Source organism: Lampetra planeri, chromosome 20, assembly GCF_965212315.1.
Source record: "Lampetra planeri chromosome 20, kcLamPlan1.2.h2, whole genome shotgun sequence".
NCBI lineage: Eukaryota > Metazoa > Chordata > Hyperoartia > Petromyzontiformes > Petromyzontidae > Lampetra > Lampetra planeri.
The window spans coordinates 10,272,583-10,288,242 of NC_136126.1; the positions used below are offsets into that span (position 1 = coordinate 10,272,583).

Consider the following 15,660-nt stretch of genomic DNA (forward strand, 5'->3'; position numbering starts at 1 on the left):
GAATTAAAATCCCAGTCAGGGTTTACCAAGGCCGCCAACTCGGTCTGCCATCTCTCCGGGTTGAATGAATGCGCTATCAATTGGTCTATGGGTAGCAGGGACTAGTCTGTACAGAGACTGGCCTACATAAGAGGAACGTGCAATTTCCACCGCTGGCCCAGTGCCACTAAATTAAAATGAGTATAGCCAGCAACCACATCCATCGACTTGCGTCTCCCCATTGAGATCCTGGTACTGTGCAAACACAGCACCTGTTACTCGACCTAGACGTGGCCCAGTACAGGTCGAGACACCACTTGCCACTAATGTTACACATTTTCACGAGCACACGAAGATGCCCCCCTTGCAGCCTTTTACATGCCGTTGAGGTAAGTGCTGTTAGCGAGCCCCTGTTAAATCCAGCAAGGCACATGAGGATGTGGTATGGCAAGAACCACGCCCAGCCATCTTTGTCTCTCCAGCGCTCATGTTTGCATGCTGTACCAGGTGCCCGTTGAAGACTGAGTTCAACCTAGGGGAGGCCCAGTACTGGTTCAGATGGCACTCACCACAATGTGCATTTGTGCAAGGAAGACACAGAGATTCTAGATTTGAAGCTTTCGTGACTGCAAGGATTCATAACTCTTTGGTTTTTTCGGTAAAGTCACGTAGGTAAAACAATCAATAAAATAAAATAAATGAAAACAACTAAATTAAATCAAATTAACTCTACAGTTATTTTGCTGTGCTTTTTTTTACACCTGATGAAGGAAGCTTGTGTTGCCTCCGAAACGTCGTGATTTAATTTAGTTGTTTTCATTTATTTTATTTTATTGATTGTTTTACCTACGTGACTTTACCGAAAAAAACCAAAGAGTAAGACACCGAGATTTGCCCACGTGAATGAAGACATCCAATGATTTTACATTTAAATAAATTCAGTGGCTTTCCTAAGTGGACAAAGCAACGTGAAAACAAACAAACAAACAAAAAACCCCGGTGTGAACACAGTTACCAGTATGAATAAAATTTCAATAAATCACAGTCACATAACAATGGGCATGGGTGGTTGCGCTGGGATGGCACAGCTGTCAAGATATATCTGGGTGGGGTACTCAGCTGACGGCATGCCCACCGTTGCTGTCACAAAGCATCCTCGTGCCCTTGACTTGATATATATTATTAACTCGAGCGACATCATATTTTTTTTTTACTATCGCACATTGCACCAGACGGTGCATCCTGTTACATAACAGGGAGGAAAATGGCAAACTTGGAGAAAACCCACGCGTTCGACGTGGCAACACCGTAAAATGATTTCCAATCATCTGATGGGCTTAAAATACAACACAATTTGGAATTGCATACGATAGAAAATACAACTGAATCTCAGGACACTGGCAATGAGCTACTGGCTAGTGTTGTCATATATCCACTGACTGACCCAACGTTAGAAACTGTAAACCTAATCCTGCATTGCACTGTATTTCCGTATGCACTATCCTCGTTGATGCATTCATCCAAGGTTGACATAATTTGATCCTTGCTCTTGCAATGTTCACAAATCATTTTACACACCTTTAGTTAATCCACTGCTTTTGAACGTTATGGATTTGTAGGGAGCAGTGGTGCAGTGACTCACGCATTGTACAGGATGGTCCAGATGTCTTGTGACCCCCATTTAATTCTCTAAAACATAACAAAAAAATAATTTATACCGATGGGCGTGAAAACAGAAATGAATAAGCAAAGGAAAAACAATTGATAGGGGTCAACTAATTGGGGGTCACAAGACATCTGGACCACCCTGTACTACGAATTCGATACCATGAGTTCAATTCCAGGCCGTGTCAAATACCAGTGGTGGCTCTTTGGTGCCCCCGCCCCCCCTCACGGCGACTTAAGTGAATCAGAATCTTTATATCGACTGGGAGAATCCGATGAGCTATAAAGCTCTTTTTCACAGATGGCCAGTAGAGTGTGCATATCTTAATCTGGCGCTTCGGAGGCCAGAGTTGGTGGATCGTCACAGGATAAGGGTTGGTGTGGGATTATCAGATTTGGGGTCACATCATCAATTTTCTTTATTTTCATTAGCTTCATAAATCATCATAATTGGCTTTAATTCACCATCTTAATTTATCATCATTGTAACCACTATCATCATTAAGCTCATAATCAAAACGATTACTTGTATCTATTATCATCAGCATCGTCATTGTTGGTTTTATGTGGCGTTAAGACATCTTTTTGACTTCGGTTTAAAAATACGCACTTTTGGCGAATGGTGGAAAACAATTGCACACACATCCTGCTGTTTGGTTTGTTGTCCTTCCCCCGCACCTACGATTGGCCACGTACGATGCGAAATAGGTTCTACATACATACACACATTTGCCTGTGTGTTCGCGTGTGAAAACAACGGAGCCTGATTGGTCAGCCTGGGCGGTCACGCAGGGCTACCGTCGTGACAGTAGCCACTCCCCTAGCCGCTGATTGGCTAAAGAAGACGCCGCTCCACCCATTCCACTCAGTGGAATTTTAGCCTAAAACTGCAACAGGAATTTGGTGCAATTTAATTTTGCGAAATATCAGCAAAAACACGAAACCAAACACAACATGATTCGGGCCCCATGTCCCTTTCAACAGAGAGATATGACAACAAGTATCAAGTGCATGCATATCGGGTAATTATACGCTTTGCAAGACAATTATAAGAAGCGCACAATTGTATCACTGTGTAATTAATTTGTAATTACTAATTGATGGCTGTGCGGCTCAGGGAACTGATGCTTAATCTACATTCATGCACTGAGCAAGCCTCGTTATGGCCCTGGATTGAAATATAATTTTCCCTTCCAAGATTAAACCAAAATGATCACGTTTACTGAGTTTGATGTTATCATGGCAGTCATAAATGCTTGCGTGAATACAATCACCCTTAACATCTGAAATGGTCCTGTACTCTACCCCCCCACCATTAACCCACACTGACCAGTAGGGTGAAGTATGGTCAAACAATCCTCATGACCAGCTCGGTGTAGGGAGATCGTCATTCAATAGTGGAACGATGAGGGGCTGTAAATAATTTTATCAATTGCAAACGCAAAGTTACCAGTTTACATTTCTTTAAAACAACACCAAATATCTGATTAAATATACTTCCCCCCCACCTAAAACTTACATCAATCCGTAATCAGAGATGAATTACCTTTCAAAATTAACCCTCCCCACCCAGTACATATTTGTAAAGTCAGAGAGATGGACAGGAGCGACATCATGCACGATTATTTAATACAATTAAAATATACATCCGATGCACAGATACATTTAAAGCAACTGGAAAAATCTGAGAGACCAATGGCAAGACCTTGGTTGCAGTATGGAATTGAGAACACTGCGTGTGTCATGGGACATCAGACCACGCACCTCAGACATTTCTCAGAGCTTTGACAGCGGAGTGCTATTCCCTCCGCTGTGGTAAGACCACGGTGCACCCAGGAGGCTCCTCCAAGTAACGGTAATAGGTGGCCTCGTTAAGAAGCAGAGTGGAGTGGGTGCCAACATGAGACCTCATTCATATGCAGGCGGCATAAGTGACGGACAGCCACGGTGCTAGGATGAAGCCCTGGGACACTTGACAAAAGCTTTGTGGAGAGACTGGTTAATCAAACCAAGCAGTTGCTTTGTCCTCCGTCGCTTTCATTCCTGTAGTTTGTCCCAATTGTTCTGCCAGTGTTCATTATCGAGTGAAAATTTCATGTCATTACCTGAACCCCCTGCAGATAGCTGAGCAACAAACTGGGAAAGGGAGCAGCTCCAGATGAGATGCCACTAGTCTATTGCAACATTCAATCAAGCCCAGTGCGAGGCACCCTTTTGTAGGAGGTACAAGTAAGATTATTCCACCGTCAAGGAGCTATGAGCGGTTACTTCAACTGCAACTATCAGTGTGTAATGGCACTCCAGGGAAAGTGGTGCTGAGATTAGTCACGTTCAAGTAAATGTTGTTTAATCGGATGAGAATTCTATAGAGGCCAGGATGAGTGTAGTTTGCAGTAGTGACCTGTTTGGCATACCTAAAACACACAGAGGTAGACTCACAATTGAAGGTTGCGAGTTCTTACAAATCCCAGTGGTGGGTGAACTCTGCCTGTCATTCCTCGTGGGTTAATGAAACGGAGAACCGCTCTGTGGTTTACCACACAGGCCCTGGCGCAGTGCCCCTAACAGAGAGGAGCACTGCGGCCACTCTCATTTGAGCAGCGGAGGCACTCTGAGCCGCCTAAGAACGTGACTCGACATCTCAGTGACAAAATAAACGAGCAGACGATACGTCTCCCTCAGATATCTGTCCCCACATAAAAACAAATATTAACAAACATTTCTCACACAACCCACACAGCGCCTCCGGGAGCACACAACCCCAGCAAGCATTGTTTTTCAAGGCCTCGACACACAGTGCCTTAGAAGCAGAGCCAGGCCTGCTCAAGTCAACGCCGCCATTGAACTACCGATGCCAAAGCCGAGGACCTCCTCCCCATGCCACGGGGTCGTCGCTCGACGCAAAGCAACAATGCGTGACTCAAAATGATCATTAGCATCGTGAAGAATATCAATAACAACATAAACAGGCAGACGATTTGCCTCCCTCACATATAATCCAACTCCACATCGAAAAATACTAATATTTCTCACACAATCCACCAGCCCCGATATCTCAATCGACCGTTTGTAAAAATGGCAGCAACTTCGTTGTATATAAGCGCACTGCAAGTAGGCAATAGAACCACGGAATTCGAGAACATCGTAAGTAAGGGGCGAGTTTTCTGCGAACGCATTGATGTCTTGGCACACAATATACTCGATGGGGAACTGAACCACAGCTGTCAACCCATACGGTGTTGCCGTATTCTTGTACAGGGAAATTGAGTTTTCAGGTCCATACGGCGTACAGTCGTTTCAATACGGGCAAAATAATGTTTTGTCTTTTTTTGTGTTTCTCCCTCGTGATGGGACTTTGTAGGATGAACGTTGAGATTTATAAAGGGCACGGGGTGACCAATACGGTCTGAATTGGTCTGTAACAAGGTAGGGCGCTGATAAGGGGTTGACAGGCATGCTGGACCCTCCTGATAAGGAGTCTCGAAGGGAGACATTTGAATGGTTTCTAATTCATCTCACATTTTGAAAGTCAAATTAGTAAACGTATGTCACGCTGTGTCCTACGGGCACCAGCGACTACTTCACTGCATGCCATTGCAGGTGACCAAACCAGCAGCAAGAGCCTGGAAAGTGACTGAATGTCAACAGCAAGTCTCCTGCTTTGCAATTGTTTATTGTTAGCACAGACCTTTGACTCGTTCACGAAATGTTACGAACTCGTAAGTATGTATTTTTTAATTCAGGAGGGTGCTTGAGCCTGAGCTGTTATTTGATGGAAGATAGTGCTTTTACACGGCAAAGTGATATCCCATTGCGACGCTAATAGTGTGTTTAATAGCGTCTTTAAGCGGGTATCGCATTGCGCTACGAACTCGGTGACCCAAGTTCGATTCCCGCTCGTCACCAATAACAGTGGTGAATATGTGAACTGGTCGTGTGCTTCCCCTAAGTCAACTCAGACTGAAATGAGTACCTGGTGTGGTGTGTAAACATCAGCATTGGGGAGACAAAGGCCCCAACAGTCTGCTAAAAGCCACATGGGGGATCTCTGTCCTGCTTAAAGGTGTCCAGAGCATGGGGTGGTGCTTGGCTGCATTAGTGGCCTTGAGCCAGGGGTGGAAATTCTCCCTTCCTATGGCAGGGGCCAGTTTGAGCATGTAACAACGGCTACTGGCGTCCTGCAAAGTGCTCATGGTTTTGTTGACCCCCCCCCTCCCAGAGGGATGTGAGGCTGAGTTGATCCACAGGCAATATTTTAAATCACAACCATCTGACTGTCAGTCGTGTGGTCTATTCACAACAACACCCAGACGAATTCTGGAAAGTTCATGAAAATTATCCACCAGTAGCTTCTGTTGCAGTGGACACAACCTGCTGCTTAGACTCGGTGAAGTCAAAACCAGTTCAGGATTTTCCTCATTTAAACAAATATGATCAGGATACATTGTTTCTGAAATCCCACTAGCTGTCAATAGGGTGGATGTTTAATCACATTTTGGTGATTAAATGAGCATCCTTCTTCTATGTTCCAAATAAGGATTCGACTTGCACTGACAAATGAACTGCATCCATGCCAATGACCTGGGAAATAACAAATACTTAAATTCGATACAGCGCTGGGATGGTTATTGGCTGCTGCCAGTCAATATCTCATTTTGTGTGGTGGCGTGTTGTCATGAATGTTTAATTTATTGTCAAGACACGGACGTACGCCACTACTCTGAGCTGCAAAGGCATGAATCTCAAGCGACAAAGCCCATGGCGTCATGGCAAAGGCAGCTGGGCAGCCTCGCAGTCGGCACGACGCTCACCACTGGGCCACCTTATGAAGCGTCAAAGGTTCAATCCCTTCCACAGCCACTGGGTAATTTCACCAGACAGATGGTTTTGCTGTCGAGTGAATACGGTTGTCAATATCGTGTGACGTATTTTCTAGAGTATTGTAGCTCAGGTCTCATTTGAAAATGTTCTGCAACTTAATTATAAATAACAATTCATATTTCATCTGGCCAGATAGTACTGTAAGTGATTAGAGTGAGTGGCTCACAAGATGCATGTCCTTGATACCTCTGGAGTCAATATAATGATTTCCGCTATGTGGGACATTAACGATGGTTGTGATACAGATAGACTGGCTCCCATCAGAAACACGTAACATTTTCCACCACTGGTTCATTGCTGCCAAGGAAAAATGGGGACCATCCCATGCTCTTTTGAGCAGGCAGACGATACTTTGAAACACATTTTTTTTTTAATATGTGATACAGTTTGAATGTGTATAACGTCTAGATACGACTGCAGCTATGGATGCTGCACAAGCAACAGAGGGCATATTTATTGTACATTTGTAATAAACGACTGGACCACGATGTCTGGCTCAGTGTCCTTTATTATTCGGTTCGTGCTGTACACCCACACGGCTGTCTTTACTCTGTAGCTTCTCCACGGTGCTGACTCCAATGTCGGCCCGATCCCCAACAGCAGCTCCGCTGCTGTTTCTCTCACACAGCCCCCCTTGGCTGTCCTCTCTGCTGCTCTTCTCCCTCCGCAGCTCTCACAGCTTCTTGCTCTCTCTCTCCCTCCGCAGCTCCTCCTGGCAGCCACACCGCTGCCTCTATCAAGCAGCCCTCTCTCTCTCTCTCTCCGCAGCTCCTCCTGGCAGCCACACCGCTGCCTCTAACTCGCAGCCCTCCTGGCTGTCTCCTCCCCAGCTGCACACCACTCCGCAGCTTGCTCTTATCTTCGGGGTTGGCTCCCGATCGCCGTCGGCGCCCCCCCTTCTCCACACTTGCCCGCGTGGCCTCACTCTTTTCCGCTCACACCCCGACTGCCTTCCCCTTCCGGTTTACCCGCTTAAAGCCCCGAACCTTACCCCCACGTCACATGACTCCACCCCCCGTGACGTCACCTCCGGAAGGTCGCTTACGCCCGCATTACACCACCCTCCCCCGTAGAAAAATCCCAGCCGACCTCGGCTGACCAATAGCAAATCGTAATGCGGCGAACCGAGCTTCCCCCCCTAAAGGACACTAAGCATATAATGTAACAGCAAGAACAACAACAACGCAATCAACATCAACGATCGTACAAAAGCATGCAATAAATACAACTGTAAGAAGAAAATAACAAGACAACAACACTCAACGAAACGTAAGCGATTTGGAACGTGTGCGGGTCGCCGGCCCGTCCCGGACGGTCGGCGGCCCACTCGCAGAACGGGAACGCGATGAAAGTCGAGGAACGACAGGGGGTAATCCCCCTGTCGCAGCTGGAAGTCCACCGCCGTCCCGTGTCTCTAAAGAGTTAGTCTTGGGCTTGTCCTGTGACCGTGCCCGCAGCTGGGTCGGAAGGGCTGCAGGGCTCGAAGGTCCCGCAGACCTGGCAGGCGTCCTCCGAGCAGGGCCCCTCGTCCCCCGCAATGTCACGGCCGGCCTGTCTGGAACAGGTACGACAGGCGCTCTAGCAAAATCAATGGACGCAGGCAGGGGAGAGTCAGCAGCAACAGACCCCGGCTATGTGGACAATCATGGGTCGCAAACGCCGTAGTGGCATGTGCCACAACCGTACCGGCCGGGACACGGACGTTTTCTCCCCCCGCATTAAGCACCTGTAAAAACGGTAATTGATCCGGCCGGACGATGGTCTGTGCCCCCACTAACGCCAACCCGGTTGTTATCGTGGCGGACGGTGACAACAAGACCCCTACTGCTCCTAGCCGATCAGGCAGGGGCTTCCGATACCGCAAGGGTATAAGCATCTGTGTACCAGGTGGAATGTCCACAGATGCGACGGACAGCGCCTGCACTTGTACGGCCGAAGCAGGTCGCCCCCAGGGCGACGGCAGAAACGAGATTTGACGGCCCCCCGGCAGTTCAATACAATTCTCATTGATTTTGATCAAAATGGGCATCTTAGCCAAAAAATCGGTGCCTAACAAACAAGGAACCGCCAAAGATCTCGATATCAACACAACACCCGAGGCCGACACATCCCCAATAGATATCTTAGCATCCACCTGACCCACGATGCCCATGCTACCCCCGTTCGCAGCGACGCACGACCCATAAACCGGACGCACAGCCCCCGACGGAATGCCCAACAGATGGAAAATGACATCCGATATAATAGTCGCAGACGCCCCCGAGTCGACCAAAATGCGCACGTCCACACCTTGTATGGACCCCGGTACAGTGGACGAACCCGTAGCGGCCGCGACAACTCTCCGTGCCAATTTGCGCCACTGCGTAACTGAATGACAAGGCCCCGTCGATGGCCTTTCTTTAACAACAACAATAGGATCGCGCAACACAGGTGGTGGGTGAGGTGGAAAGCCTTGCCGAGTGTCTGGTGCGTGCCGACATGCCTGTTTCGGAGGATCTTTAGCCGACTTGACCGGTGCCGAGGCCTCCTGCTGCGGCGGAGCCGGGAAGCGGGCCCAGCAGTCTCTGGCGTAGTGGCCCCTACGCCCGCAGCGGAAACATTCGGCCTCGTTGCGCCGAAGCGCAGGCCTCGCCTCCTGACGGCCCCGTTCTGGTAGCATCGCGCGCGGTCTCGGCCCGCCGCGTCCCGTCCATGGAGCGGAGGCGGCCGTCAGTTGTTGAGGGCCCCGGTCATCCGGAACATAGACGGCCTGCGCAGGGTCCCATCCCAGCGCATCCCCTTCTTTGACGGGCCCCCCCGTCCACGCCGTCACTTGTTTCCAGCGACGGAGGTTGAATTGCGCATCGAGACACTTAGCAGCCATCCGGGAAGTTAGCTTCTCATGCCCACACACAGGCATGGGGATCCCTAGATCCCGAGACAACTCCAACATTTTCCCTAATATGAGAGGCTCAAGCAGGTCCTGTGGCGTCTCAGGATAAGCTGCCATGGCCAGCTCCAGCACCGCACCCCTGAACGCCACGGGCGACTCCTCTGGTGCTCGTTGTCGTTGAGCGAATCGCCGATGCGCATCATCTGGTGGCTCATAAGCATCGGCCATTTCTTGAAAAACACCACATAAAGTTGCCTTCTTATCGGTCGCTATGGAACGGAAGAATCGGACAGATTCGTCGTCCAGAAGAGTCGGCAACACCTCCAAAGCCTCCGCATCGGTCCATCTTGCTGTGCGTACCGCCGCCAAGAAGCGGCAGGCGAACGCGCTCCAGTCCCCACCGACGGAAAATTCTTTAACTGTTGTAAGGTGGCGACTCCGACTCCTCTTCCCGCCGTCTTCCAATGGTGGTGGTTGTGATGGCAAATTCAAAATGGCGTCGGCCCGCGGCGTGGCCAAGATGGCGGTTTGGCGCCACGGAGCGCGCAAAATGGCGGCCTCTTGCCGCGTGGGCAATGGCGGCGGCAGGACAGGCAACGTGGCGGCCCGCGGAGCACCACTTGCATCATCCATCGTCCCTGGCGCGACGAGATGGCATAGATGCGCCAGGACGTCCTGAAGTGCCTCCAGTTGTACCGCCATCGCTTGCCATCGTTGATCCGCGTCTGATGATGTCGACGGACCCGCCACCGCGCCAACATCCTCCACACCCGTTCCCGTGGTCGCCTCAGCCTGGCTCTCCTCCACCACCCCAACAGGATCCGTGGTTGGAGGGAGTTCGTCGTCGTCGGACGAAGAAGCCGATGCAGGCGCCGGATTAACTTTCTTCCTCACTTGTTTCGACATGCCGTTGCACTTCCGACACCAGTGTAATAAACGACTGGACCACGATGTCTGGCTCAGTGTCCTTTATTATTCGGTTCGTGCTGTACACCCACACGGCTGTCTTTACTCTGTAGCTTCTCCACGGTGCTGACTCCAATGTCGGCCCGATCCCCAACAGCAGCTCCGCTGCTGTTTCTCTCACACAGCCCCCCTTGGCTGTCCTCTCTGCTGCTCTTCTCCCTCCGCAGCTCTCACAGCTTCTTGCTCTCTCTCTCTCCCTCCGCAGCTCCTCCTGGCAGCCACACCGCTGCCTCTATCAAGCAGCCCTCTCTCTCTCTCTCTCCGCAGCTCCTCCTGGCAGCCACACCGCTGCCTCTAACTCGCAGCCCTCCTGGCTGTCTCCTCCCCAGCTGCACACCACTCCGCAGCTTGCTCTTATCTTCGGGGTTGGCTCCCGATCGCCGTCGGCGCCCCCCCTTCTCCACATTTGCCCGCGTGGCCTCACTCTTTTCCGCTCACACCCCGACTGCCTTCCCCTTCCGGTTTACCCGCTTAAAGCCCCGAACCTTACCCCCACGTCACATGACTCCACCCCCCGTGACGTCACCTCCGGAAGGTCGCTTACGCCCGCATTACACATTTATTACTGTTTTGTCACAATGGGTAATCGACTGCTAAAACAAAAGCACTATCAGGGCCATCAAGAGGAGATGGACGTTGTGTGACACTACCGCACAATGGCATTCTCTTGAAAAAACACGCAAAAGGGTTTTTAATGTTCACTTTGCCTCAAACAATCTGTGAGAAACAAGAAGCCACTTTTCGTTTTTTGTACGTCTATTTAAGCAGTCATTTGTGTGCAATTAAAAGTATTTACGATGTGCATGCGTGTATGTCTGGACATTTCTCTTCCTACAGAAATAAAACCAATCCAAATGTAGCCCCACCGGAACAAGCATTGTATGACCCTATACAACTTATAGGGCAATGACATTACTAGTTGAAACTTAGACCTCAGAGGGATATTTTAGTGGTAAAACATCAAGTTAAAGTCTACTGTCAAAGAGTTCAACAAAGCCCTTTGCGGCTGCAGTATTGCAATTTTAAGTAAATCTGTGGCCTAATGTTTCTCATTCAGAACCCCCTTGGTTTTTTTTTTATAGCTGACTTTCAAATTTGACATGGGCCACATTTCGAGGAACTGCCATAATTGTATCATAATGTGATGATTGGCTCAGCCAATCATTTTCTCGGGGACAAAGTCATGAGTACCAGTCTCACTGAAGTTCATTGGCAGTTGACATTTTGATTTAGTTTAGATAGACTTGCCCCTGACACGGAAATGCGGAATTTCTATCTCTGGCTAAAGAGTCGCCAATGGAGACGAGACCGGCCTCGCGCCCACGTTTCAGCACGAATGCATTGTGTCGACTCGAATTTGAACGAGCCGTGTGTATTGCCAACGAAAAAAAAGATGCAGTTGGGGGTTTTAATTTTTTTTTCTGTTTCGTGAAAAAAACACATTTGTTTACCATCATAAAATTTCCCAGTAGAATATTCGCGTTTAGTTTAGTTTTTATCTTTCAAAACAAGTATCGAGGAGCTTCACTGTGCCGTAGCTGTGGTTGTGCATACTAACTGAATGAATTACTGCGCGCAAATGGTTAACACGCACAATTCGTTTAAGGCCGAGGTGGTTCAGAGTGAGAGGATCGTGTCAGAGCAAATTGAGGCAGCCTCCCTTCAGGGCCGAGGTTTGGATGCAAGGTTACTGACCACGATTAAATCAGTTTCTCAAAAAAACAAGCTCCTGGTCTCGGCATATTACCGTGATAAAAAAAAACATCACCACGTACATTTTAGTTTCTTGTGTAATTTGGCATATTCCCGCTCCGAGTGTTAAAATGTCTAAACGTTTTATAATTAAGTACGATGTAATCCTCTGTAGAGCCATTAGTACTCCTGGCCTAAAATCGAGGAGACACAGCGATCCATCATTGCTTCTTTGTGCCACGTTCACAGCGTTAGTATTTGTAATATTAAATCCTATTAAGACATATAAGCATATGGCCAAGTCAAAGTCAATATGAATCCCTGATCATACAAGCAGTGGAGGGGGGCACATTTACACGAGCGGGCCCTTTAGTCCTTTAGTCTATGTGTCAATTCCACATTCCCGTGCCAGCAGCCTGTACGAATCGGACAAACTGGCAGGCTTTTTGTCAACCTCAAAAGCATAGTGAGCAACGTCAAATACCCTGGCTTTAAACTCGCAAACCTTTCCGATTGTGAGTCGAGTGCTCTGACCTCACTGCCACCCGATCAGATATGTAGATACATTATTTTACACGTGAGATACATTATTTGGTGATGATGCTGCTGCTGCTGCTGCGTTGGCAGCAGTGCACAAGCACGATCGACAACAACATCATCAACAAACCTCAACTCACTCGTAGCTAACGCCGCCTTAAAAAAAAATAGAAATGCGTTCGTGACCTGTTTTTTTGCAATCAGTCGTTGTTTGCCGTATTATTGCTTATGAAGTGTATGCAATAAGTTTAATCGAGTTTAACCATTCAAACTGTTGTGCTTGCCAGGCACCAAAACCAAAGAAGGTGTTGTGAACAGCGTTAACACAGGTACGTGCTCACTACGTGTCCCTCGCCACTTTAACAGTGGAGCCGTCGCATGAATGTTAATTGCAAAATGTGTTCTCTTAAGCGTTTCGGATTACATTAGCTGGATTATTCGGCATCCTGTCCTGAACAAAACATGCTTAATTAACCACGAGGAGAATAACACGACGCGTTCATTATTTAAACACTTTGTGCACATTTGATGAAGCGGCGATGCACAAGGCAGGATGATTGCATGCTTAGTCATGAGCCACCAGGTCAAGGTGTTTGTGCATTTTTTTTATAATTTAAGAATTAGTTTTTGTCTTCCATTACCGGAAGTTTGTCCAACCGTAATATGGGTTAAGCTGCACGAAGTAGATTACTGTGTCACCCGTTGTGTGAGAAGATTGCGAGTTCACCCCCTGCCCCTTACAAATGTTCCAGCCAGCATCAACGCATTGACTTATCAATCCTCGAAACGGACTCCCTCGTTCTGCATTGGAATTATTAAATACGGCTGATGGACGGCACCGTGGTTGCAGCAGCGATCTCACTGTCGTAAAAGCTGTGAATTCACATCCCGGCACGAAGTCAACCTGCCCATCGTCCCTCCGGCCTGCACTCTTTTTGTTGTTTCATGACGGGTCTTTGTTTGTCATTTACAGATTCGATTATCCCTCTGGGGGGGGGGGGGGTCGATGAAACGAACCTCAGTTAATTGTTCCCCTTCCCCAAACCTCCCACGCTCTCGCTCCACATCCTCCCGTGCAGTGGCCGAGAAGACCAAGGAGTCGGCGCAGGCTGTGAGCGGTGCGGTCGTGAGCGGCGTCAACACGGTGGCAGGGAAGACGGTGGAGGGAGCCGAGAATGTCGCCGCAGCTGCAGGCATCCCCGTGGAACCGGTACGCACGCACGCCGCGCCGCCAACAGCAAACCGTGAGGCTGACTTACGTTAGACCATCTAGCACAGTGCGTTAGGTCAGTTGCACAGGAAACGTGGAACGTTGGGGGCAACGTTGGGCGAGCGGTTCCAACTGCATGCCAACGTTGGCCCGACGTTACATGTTTACCGGGGTATGGCCACCATCAGCTGAACATTCCTATCACATCGTGAAATGTACAGCTCACTCAGTCTATAAGCCACTGCCAGCATTAAAACCCAGCTTGTGAAGCCCATGGTCTTTCCTTACATAACCTAAGAGCCACTTATGAAATTGAGTGCCTCATACACTGACCAAAGGGTTAACTGTTCAGTATAAGTGTTCAGCCACAGGGCTTTTATGTTCAACCTGAGTGCCTTTCATTTGGTCTGAAGTGATGGCTTGGAGGAGCTCTTTTGAATTGAGATTTGCTGGTCCCCAGAGGACACAAGTCCCATCTGACATATTAGATGCTCCATGTTTGCAACCCCATTAACACGCATAATCAACACGCGACTTGGCCACGGCCTTCAATATCATCTGGAGGAAGTGAAAATTGGAATGTGCCCACGGCGTTAATGATGTGTTACCGCTTTGTTTAACTTCTCAGTCAGTGCGCGCGCGCCGTGAATTGCGCGTCAAAGCCAATTTACACTCTGCGCATAAAATTAGTTTTATGGGCGAGCAGAGCAAACGCGAAGATGTAATGTGCTTGTCCCTCGGTTTCGAGGCTCACATTTCAAGATTCAGCATCAACATTCGGAAACCCTCACGCGCTGGATTAAAGCGCAAAAAAATCACTGTGCCAAGAGACCGGTTTGAGTTCGCAGCGTGGGCACGCGAAACGTGATTTGAAGCACCACTCTCGACTTATATACGCTGTCCCGGCGAGCCCGCTGGGAGTGAAGCGCGGCACAGACTGTCAGCATACTTGAAGCGTCCGTACGAAATGAGTTACGTTTTTGCAGCTCGACGGTCAAAATCGTAAACGGAACAATGGACTTGACCGAGTGCAAGCCATGCATGTCGGCGACAGCATCGCACGCGCGTGGCTGTGACCTCGCGGTCACGACGTAAGAGTTGGGTGGGGGCGTCGCCCGGGTTTTGTACAACTCCAAAACCTGTTGGGCTGCAAGGTTTCCGCGAGATGGGTAGTCACAGCAAGTTGCTTGTTGAATCCTTGTTCCTCGAGTCTCATCACATTGTATGCCTGCGATTTATTCAGGTTTCTCTGCTTTCCTCCCATGAGCCAAAACATTCGGTAAATGGAATTGGCCAAACATCCAAACGGATAACACTCCTATAAAAAATATAGTCGTGAGATTCGCTGAGGCATCTTGGTAAATTACGGATATTTAAGTATTCTTATTGTATGCTAACTACTACGTTAATGCACGTGACTTAACAACACATTTTTTAAAATGGGTGTCATGAATAGTCACCAGAGGTGGGACAAAGTCATTGTTATGCAAGTCCAAGTCGAGTCGCAAGTCATCAAATTCATGACTCGAGTCTGACTCGAGTCCAAGTCACATGACTCGAGTCCACATCTCATAGGTGGGACAAAGTCATTGTTATGCAAGTCCAAGTCGAGTCGCAAGTCATCAAATTCATGACTCGAGTCTGACTCGAGTCCAAGTCACATGACTCGAGTCCACACCTCTGATAGTCACACAATCGTGTGCACAAAATTACCGACGAATGGATGGAGGGTTGGATGGGCAGCACGATATTTGGCATAATTTCATGAAGTTTTACTTAATGCCATTGATGTATTTTTTTAAACAAGTTATCGATGTAATGTCGTTGGTTTTATGTAAGAATTCATGTCGCACTTTGA

General features: G+C 48.4%; 1 protein-coding gene across 1 annotated transcript in view; it reads left to right on the top strand.

Annotated features, from left to right (window-relative positions):
• LOC144724426 (gamma-synuclein-like) overlaps positions 1-15,660 on the top strand; it is a 35,292-nt gene that overhangs the window by 15,834 nt on the left and 3,798 nt on the right. Inside the window, exons 3-4 of the mRNA XM_078603542.1 lie at positions 12,880-12,921; positions 13,672-13,802. Coding sequence (XP_078459668.1) covers positions 12,880-12,921; positions 13,672-13,802 — 173 coding nt within the window. The remainder of the gene's footprint in view (positions 1-12,879; positions 12,922-13,671; positions 13,803-15,660) is intronic.